General features: G+C 43.3%; 1 protein-coding gene across 1 annotated transcript; it reads left to right on the forward strand.

Annotated features, from left to right (window-relative positions):
* Positions 1-224: 224 nt before the first annotated feature.
* LOC121350253 (D(1)-like dopamine receptor) lies at positions 225-1532 on the forward strand. The gene has a single exon (XM_041461432.1). It carries the CDS (start codon positions 225-227, stop codon positions 1530-1532), a length of 1308 nt encoding a protein of 435 aa, XP_041317366.1.
* Positions 1533-9911: the final 8379 nt, after the last annotated feature.

Genomic DNA, 9911 nt, shown 5'->3' on the forward strand with positions numbered 1-9911 from the left:
CGGAGCCCCCGCGCCGCGGCGGGACGGCCCCTCCCTCCGGGCCCCGGGAGCGGCGGCGGCGAGCCGGGAGGCGAGAGGCGAGGCCCCGGCAGCCGGCGGGTGAGTAGCCCGGGACGGCCGGAGCCGCCGGGGGCACACCGAGGGCGGCGGGCAGAGATGCCCCCGCGGGCGGCCGCTCCCACAGCCGCGGGCGGCGCTGGCCGGGGGCGTCCCGCCGCCTCCCGATGGGGAGCGCGGCGCTGGGGGGCGGCCCGTGGGTGCTGCGGGCACTCACCGGGTGCCTGCTGGGCGCCCTGGTGCTGAGCACGCTGCTGGGCAATGCGCTTGTGTGCCTCGCCATCCTGCGCTTTCGCCACCTCCGCAACAAGGTCACCAACTGGTTCGTGCTGTCACTGGCCATCTCGGACCTCTGCGTGGCTCTTTTGGTGATGCCCTGGAAGGCGGTCACTGAGGTGGCTGGAGGCTCCTGGCTCTTTGGCAGCCACTTTTGTGACACCTGGGTGGCTTTCGACATCATGTGCTCCACCGCCTCCATCCTCCACCTCTGCATCATCAGCCTGGACCGGTACTGGGCCATCGCCAGCCCCTTTCGCTATGAGCGCAGGATGACGCAGCGCCTTGCTTGTGCCATGATAGCCGTGGCCTGGGCTCTCTCCATCCTCATCTCCTTCATCCCTGTGCAGCTACACTGGCATAAAGCCAAGGACAGTAGAGATTCAGGCTCCTGGCTACCTGGGACACCCCGCTGTGATGTCAGGTTGAACCGCACTTATGCCATCACCTCCTCCCTTATCAGCTTCTACATCCCTGTGGCCATAATGATCATCACCTATACCAGGATCTACAGGATTGCCCAGGCCCAGATCCGCCGCATCTCCACCCTTGAGAGAGCAGGGGGGCAGTGGCCAGCTCCTGGCAAGGAGCCCACCTCCTCTTTGCGGAGTTCCTTGCACAAGGAGACCAGGGTGCTGCAGACCCTTTCTATCATAATGGGAGTCTTTGTTTGCTGCTGGCTGCCCTTCTTCCTGCTGAACTGCCTGCTGCCTTTCTGCCAGCCCAGCCTGGAGGAGGACCCTGAAGGGCAGTCACTCTGTGTCGGCCAAACCACCTTCAATGTCTTTGTGTGGTTTGGCTGGGCCAACTCTTCGGTGAACCCAGTCATCTATGCTTTCAATGCAGACTTCAGGAGGGCTTTCAGCAATCTCTTGGGCTGCCAGTGCTGCTGCTGTGGCACACCCGAATCCCCTGTGGAGAGGGTCAACTTCAGCAATGAGCTGGTTTCCTATCACCATGACACCACCTGCCAGAAGGAAGGAGCTGTCCCATCGTCGGTGCCTCCTGCTGCCACCACTGCCTGGGTGCAGCCCGTGCCCCATGCCATAAACCTCCAGGGAGAGCACAGCAGTGAGGAGATGTCTATGGAGAAGAGGATTGTGACTTCTCAGACACAGACTGCCCACAGCAGCAGCCCCAGCAGTTACCAAGTGCCGGCTATTTTGCAATTGGATTGCAAGGCAAAGCCATCCCTGTAAACTGCTGCCCCCATGCAGGACTTGGTCAGTGTGAGGAACCCCATTGCCTTGTGTCAGAGGGATGAGTGATTAACCACTTCTCGTGCACACAGCCACCACACAGGGAGAGTTCTTTCTCTCTCCATGTAAGCTCCCCATGCCAGAGGGATGGAAAACGCTGCTTTTACCACACAGGGATGATAGGCATATGGAGTCCATTCCTAAGGCACACAGCAGCCACACATTTACCTCTTCCCATGGCCACCTTCACCCCTTACTCACAGTCATTAGACATCTCTCATGCATTTAATCACCCCCATTCTACAGTCAAATTTGAGGTATATATTAAGAATAGTGAGATAATTAGATCAAAGTAAAAAACCCTCATAGTTCAGGCAGCCAATCCCTTCAGAAAGTAGAAATATAATATGATCCACAAAATAAAGATTGACTACATCATCTCTGTCAACCCATTTCACTCCTTGCAAATATGAAGATAAAAGGCAGAGCAAATAGATGTTGGATGGCTTGCAGGAGAGAGAATACTGGGAAAACTATGATTGTTTCAATCTGTGTAGAAGGGTTCAGCAGACATTAAGGCAATACAGTGGCATCTCATTGCCCTCTGTTTCTCTGTCCACTACTTAAAGGTTCTGCTGCTGATCATTTAAAACTATAGTCCACTAACCACCATCCTTGCCCCATTTTTTCTGTCCCCCACCTATGTATTGCCTTTGATTTTCAGGAAGATGATGAAAATGCAACTGTCCAGAGACATAAAGAATGCTTACACTGCAAGAGCTTTCTTGAGCATTGTCTCATAGATGGCATATGTCTCAAACTTTTCAGAACAGTGATCTGTGCTGAAAGGACAGCAGCAGAAAAGAGACTCTCCTCCCAGTGATCCTGCTCCCTGTGATTTTAAACCATGTGTAGTTCTTAAATCCCTATATGCATTTTCTCCATCATTAGTTCTTTTGGGAAAATATGCTCGTGCTACCCTGCTCTTTTCTGGAGTATGTCCTTGGGGAATACTTGGGGGTGACTGCAATGTGTTCTTCATGGGCTACAGCGGCAGGACAAGAGGTAATGGGCTGTAAGGAAGACCAAGGCAAGAATCTGTAAAAAGATAAGAATAAAGATAATTAAGCACTGGAGTAGATTGCCTAGGTAAATTATGACATCTCTCTCAGTAAAATGACTGTAAGCTTCTGTCAGATATGACAGTGACAAAATTGATCCTGCCTTGGGGCAGAGGCAGAGGGTAATGGTCTCTTGAGATCATCTCTAGTCCTGCTTCACTATGACAATGTGTCTCCTTAGGAAGCATTCAGCTTAAGGTGTTTGGCTGTGGGGTTTTTTGCATGCAATTATCCTTAGATGTTTTCTGGAAGGCAAAAAAGATACAGATAAGAACTTTGAGATGCCATTGGTATACTTCCTTTTCTTTTAGTGATTATCCATGTTTCTGAGCATTTAACAACTATCATTCAGGATGCCTAGTGTCTCCTCTGGAGAGCAACACTGAAATAAACCTGGTGTTGCCTTAAAAAAGATACAAAGTATTTTTTTGTTTTGATTCCCATTGATTAGTTTCTAGATTATCATATATGAACTGTACATGGATTCAGGTGTTAAGGATTCAATTTGTATTTTCCTTGATATATTTCTTTCTTACACAAACCAGAAACACATGAGAATGTCAGAGTCTAACTCCTTAAAAAAAAAATCACCAACCAACCAACCAACCAAATTTATATCTTCAAGCTCTAAGAGACATCTCATTCCATGCTCTCCACACTAAAACCCATCCTGGGGAGATACTGATAAACCTGACAAAAACTACCCTGAAGTGTGACTTCCCAGCTGCCTGCTACCCTCCTGTTTCTGTTGTATGAGCTTCAGCTGGCTCATCCCTCAGAGGGGGAACTGTCCCTGCTCTCACCCCTTCCAGCTCATGGGCAGGCACTCTTCTGGCAGTCGAGGCCACACATTAAATTATTATGCATAGGAGATTTTTTTTTTTTTTTGTATGTGTACAGTCTCATTATTAGTGATAGAAGATGTTAATTAATGGAAAATAAAGATTTACCTTCTTCCAAGGTTTGCCCTGCTATGGGAGCTGTCTCACCCAGGAATTAGGCTCCATTTTCATCACCACTCTAAATTACTATTTAGAGTGGTGATGAAAGTGGTGAAGGGCAGAGTGGGTAGCAGAAATTAAGCAATGGATATATTTGAATAATGTTTTCTCTTAAGAGCAATCAAAAATGCATGGTAGCTTCAATCTATGAAACTATATTTGTGTTAAGAATGGAAAAAGCTATTTATGTCAGTGCTTGTGGTCATAGTTTAAATATGCTTCATTAGTAGGTCAGATTGTTCCTGAAAATAAGTGTACATTTTCCTGAAGAAAAACTCCTGGTCTTTACTGCATCTTTTTAAAGTGACAACTTGGAATTGTTTTTTGTAAGTGATGGTGGAAATAATTGTTTGTAGCTAGTTCTTAATGGTTATTACTGATGTGCAGAGGATACACATTGCAGTCGTTTACAGTACTAAGGTCTGCTGCAGTAAGTGCAGTGTAATGATCAATACTGCAATAAATTTCAGAAATTGCATATTATAAACTCTTTATTCTCATTTTCAGTAGCATATTACTGAAGGTACTTCATATGAAACTACACCACATAGCCATTCAGACTACATCTGCTGTTGCTGATTTAATAACATATAAATATTGACACTCTATGTAGTTTTATTTTCCTAGACTGAGAGTCATTCTACAGATCAGCCATTTCTGTGAATAGCAAATGAGCAAGACTCATTTTTCCTAACAATTTTTTGCAATGATTAACTGTGATTTCTGACTGACATTCTTCTCATGGCAGGGCAAGCTACTGTGTTAGATTACACAAGATTCAATTAATATTGATAAGAGATATTAAAGATAAGAGATTAAATCTCTTAAGACATGTGATAAGAGATATTAAAATTATTACAATAAGCCAAGGTTTACTTCAGCAGAAATTAAGAGGCAAAATTTTTTCCTATTTACGCTATTGCAGCCACTCAAAGGAAGTATCTTTCAAAGCAAAAACTTGGCAGGGCTTTGTTATCTATTTCTGGGTCACAACTTTCTTGGTTTGGCAGGGCAAAATAAAGGTATTTTTTAATTAAGTAAAGGGGTTTTTAGTGGAGATCTATGGCTATTCCTCAAACACACTTTTTATAATCAGATCATCAAATCCACGTATCTACTTCAGGATTCAGCACAGCGTGTGTGAGGCATTTCACTGACTAAAAGCAGTTCATGGCCATGCCTAACAGTACCACATTTGCAATACCATTAACGTCACAGTGACCTAAAAATAACTTCTAAATAGCCTTGGTGTCAAAACAGTGCAACCTCACAGATACCTCATCAAAACACTTTTGTTAGCCAGTCCCTAAATGTCTGAATCAAAACACAGTTCAGTGCAGCAAAATACAAGTGGTGGGGTTTGCAATGTATACCAAATGCCTCTCCTGTTCAAATAATTCCCACTGTCTTTCCTCCTGTCAGTCTCAACCACCTGCAGGTCTTGTTCCTTTATCATATACTTGAGATAAATACAAAATTCTTGTGGTCATACAAAAGCTCGGGTAGTTTATGGTCATGCCAACTTTAGCAAATGAAGAATCCAGTGGAAATATCCATGTAAGGAAAACAATATCATACCTCCATTGTATGTATCACACCTCAGTTTTTTCTTATCCCTCTGGTTAGTATCAGATGCCTGAACATTTCAGTTAAACTTTCTGTGAGGACCAGCTGACCTAGGCTGTAGCAAGAGAAGTCTGTTACACAACTCAGCTGTCAGAAGCATCTGTTGCTGCTTTGCTTTTGCCAAAATCATGCCTCTTGTGCTGGGTTTCAGATGAGGCACCTACGCACACCATATTGAGCACATTTCAGTCACTTGAATAGCAGTAAAAATTATTCTTTAAAATTAAAGTCTTTATTCTTCATAAACTGTTTTTCCCCTTAACTCAGGAGGCTGAAGTGGCTTTCTGGACATGAACCACCATCAGTCCAGTGCCCCTGGGCTCTGATGTACCTGAGTGGTTTCATCACCATGGTTACTGACTCCCACCACGCAACTTCATCTCATTGAAAGGTAGTGGAGTTTATGGTCATGCCAACTTTAGCAAATGAAGAATCCAGTGGAAATATCCATGTAAGGAAAACAATATCATACCTCCATTGTATGTATCACACCTCAGTTTTTTCTTATCCCTCTGGTTAGTATCAGATGCCTGAACATTTCAGTTAAACTTTCTGTGAGGACCAGCTGACCTAGGCTGTAGCAAGAGAAGTCTGTTACACAACTCAGCTGTCAGAAGCATCTGTTGCTGCTTTGCTTTTGCCAAAATCATGCCTCTTGTGCTGGGTTTCAGATGAGGCACCTACGCACACCATATTGAGCACATTTCAATCACTTGAATAGCAGTAAAAATTATTTTGTGAAAAAGTCTTTATTCTTCATAAACTGTTTTTCCCCTTAACTCAGGAGGCTGAAGTGGCTTTCTGGACATGAACCACCATCAGTCCAGTGCCCCTGGGCTCTGATGTACCTGAGTGGTTTCATCACCATGGTTACTGACTCCCACCACGCAACTTCATCTCATTGAAATTGTTTGACTCACTTTCCTGAAGCCTCTCGCCCTTCCCACTGTAAAGAGGCACAGAGTAGGATGCATCCCCTGGGCATGGGCTATTCCTCAGATTTCTAGTTCTCTTAAGAACCAGTTTTCATTTACACCAAAGAAAGGCACCAAGGCCTGACTTTTTTCCTAGCATATTTGGCTTGAAAAAACTTACTATAGTCCTGATCTGGTCTTGTTATTCCTTTACAGTCCCTACTTGTGTCTAATCACTTTAGAAAGCCCAGGGCTTATGAATGAATTTCACATTTTCCTTAAGTTAGGTAGCTACCAGCCTGCAGTTTTTAAGCTCTTCAAGGGTTTGAAAACCCCAAACACCTTTACCATCACAGGTAACACACAGAGCAGCTATTACTGGGAACACAGGGCTTTGGGATTCAGCAGTTCACTGCAGGCTTCTTTCAAAAAGGGGTTGGATTTTCACTGTACTGCCAACAGCTATGCTACTGAAGAAGTACAAAGTAGTTTGAAAGATGTTTGTAGTGGAAGCCTTTTCCTTGAAGTGTGTTCAAAAGTTACTGTGATGATCCTTAGAGGCATCATCTCAGCACAGATGGGGCAAGTCCAGGGACAGGGGAATAGAGATAAAACATAATGCCTTTTGTGCTGAGCTGATATCTGACAATGCAAACTGATTTTATTTGCAGCACAGGTCACTGCACTCACTGTTACCATCACTTTTGGTTCCAGGTAATGCACAGCACTTGCTTATCTGAATATGCACTACATTTTAACTTTTTTTTATATAGAAGCAGCATTTTATTTTGCTTCTGAATAACCTCCTTTGTGAATTTAAGCCTAACTTTCAGTGACAGGCAAGCTAGACAGGCACAAAATTTGAATTGTAAATCCTTTGTTGAGCTTCAACTGTTGTTCAGTATGCCTTACTTTATAAAGCTGAAACGTGTAATTTTGGCGTGGCACAAACTGAGCTCAAACAATGCCTCAAGTCATACTCTTCCAAATATATATTCTGTCTTTAAGTGTTGCTACAACATTTCTGCTCCCCTGCAGTCCAATCATGAGAGTCATTCCTGGGAAAGACACTGACATAGATGAAGAAAATGTATATCCAGTAAAAAAAACCAAACCAAAAAAACCCCCAAAACTCTTGGGTGTAGTATAGTAGTACAGGGTAAAAATTTCACATAATTTAATGCCATTGATTATTGACACTAATGTTTCTGCATTACTTAGAAAAATCATAATTTCCTTTCAAGAAATTCTCATTGCTGTCTCTGAGCCTCAGCTATAAGAGTGTTTCCAATGAAACAGGCAGGTTTTAGCCTTATACACTGAGGATTTTAGAGGCAGAAGACCCATCACTCTTGGCAAGGGTATCAGGTGTGGTGAGAAAGGAGAAAAGCCCTGCATGGCAGATTGCTCCAGGAACAAAGGCTCTATATAACACCAGTCCAGTGATACAGGTTACTACGGAAAATAGAGGAACTTCAGCACCCCCAAGGGGTTCACTGGGGAGAACTGGATGTGCTGGGCAGAAGGAGGCATTGTGATTTTGGTAGTCCTTGGGCTGAGCATCTAACACCATGCATACAGTCTTGCACCACAAAACAGATTTTCCCTAAATCTCAGTCTGCCTGCATGCAATCCCACTGCTCTATTGTGCCTGCTTCCTGCATCTTCCGAGCACTACAAGCAGCTCCTTCCCTGCAGGACACGGTGGTGTTTGCTATGATTCTGCTACTGCCTGACCCAGTAATTCTAAGGGTCTCATCATTATGCTCTTCTAATCACTCAGGGTATAGAAAAACTATTTTCCATTTCTAATTGAGCCTTTTAGGTGCAGAGGGACCAGGATGCAGAAAGGAGAAAGCAACTTTGACTGCCTCACAGAAGAAAAGACACAAACCTGACCATGTGGGATGCGGAAACTCGGTGGCCTGTGTAGTGACAAGGCAAATGCAAAGGAGAAGAATATGATAGTCAACTGCCTTAAGTAATTTTTACTTTCTTAGTTCTTCTTTTTTTTCTTTGATGTTTCTTTGTTAAGGTGTATGGTTTTTCAATTTATTTGGTATTTATGCAGAGTATAGTTCTACTTAAGAAACACAACATCAAACTCATTTGAATTTTGTAGTACGAGAGCCACCAATCATACACTGACAGAGTAGATAAAGGTTTGCACAGCCTGTGTATTTCTGCCCCATAAAAATCACAGTCATTTTTAGGAGAGGGCCAATTTCATTGTTTGCTTGTATCTAATACACCAGCAGTCTCCCAGACAAAACCACAATGTAAAAATAAACATAATCCATTTAAAAAATGGGGGTCCTGTAGAAAAACATCCATCTTTTAGGTACATGACATCTTTCACAATTATCTCATTTGACATTTACTTTTTGCTGTAATAGTCTACATATCAGCTCACACCATGGAAAACCAAACTCCAGCCTTCAGCAGGTGGCAAAATAATTCAGTCCAAATAAACTGACTGTCTGGGCAAGTTAAATGTCTGAACCTCCTCCAGTTTCAGGAGAGGTGTTTTACCATGGAGATACACAGAAAGCACTATGCATATTGCATTTTCATCAATTACAATTGACTATTTTTATTATCTTTTACGAAATTAAATTAAACATACCAGGACGGTTTATTGTTATAAGTTTTATGAATTTGCCATTTAGGTTTTCTGGAATTTTAACTGGAATCTGGTAGTTCAGACCTTTTCTTCTAGAAATCTTTTTTTTTTTCTTTTTAAACTTGTGTTCCAACATACAGCCTTTTTACACAATTCATAAGACATTTAAAAGAACTCAATCTTCTGTTTACAGCTTGGTTGTCAAATAATTATGATTTTTTTCCTCATTAAAAAGCTCTACAATTACATTTTCTAAATTGAAACCCTCACAATATATATTTTCAGATGCGAAGTTTGCTTGCATTTCACGAAAAGAAGAAAAGAAAGAAGCAGTCCCACCCTTGTGAGTTATCTCAGTGGTCTGTACTACATTTCCTGCCCTGTGTGGTGGATGGGGGTTCAGCTCATGCCTAGTCCAGGTTTTCCATCCCCAGCAGTCTGCTCTCCTCGTGCTGTGCCTGCTGCTGCTGCAATAACAACGCGCTCTCACACCATCTGATACAAGTGTTCCCTGATAACATTTTAATAGATCATCTCCTGCACCACTTTAGCTCCCCACACCCTCCTGCTCTTTAGCTACTTTTGTCACTCAAATTTTGAAATAAGCCTTTCCTGGCATGCTGGTCACCTCCACCACACTGCAGCCAAGAAATAGCGCCAAGATGCATTTGTTGAGCTAATTTTATCACTTTACATTTCTAGATCTGTTCAGATTAAATGGATTCCTCCAATCCTTCTGTCTGTGCCTGAAATCAGGGGACAAGGGCAGTTCCAAAGGGAGCTCCTATTCCTTCTGCAATACTTGCAGGGAGTTTCAGTTGCACATAGGTCTGGATGCATGTTGCTACAGCAAAGGGTAATGGATCTCCTTCAAACTGACCACAGGATGACCAGCTGTGAGTTCTATGAAAGGAAATGGTCTTTATGACTAATGGAGTCCTCTGTGTAGTACTAGCTGAAATAAATTCCTTCTGTGGTTTTCTTCACTATAATTGGAACAAGCTTAAAGAATGGAAAAGGCAAAGCTCAAGTTCAGCCTTTCACAAGACTTGGAGTTTTGATCAGCTGATAGAAAAGCCTGGAGTTGTAGGGGT

This window comes from Pyrgilauda ruficollis, unplaced genomic scaffold, assembly GCF_017590135.1.
Source record: "Pyrgilauda ruficollis isolate IOZ18807 unplaced genomic scaffold, ASM1759013v1 scaffold15, whole genome shotgun sequence".
NCBI lineage: Eukaryota > Metazoa > Chordata > Aves > Passeriformes > Passeridae > Pyrgilauda > Pyrgilauda ruficollis.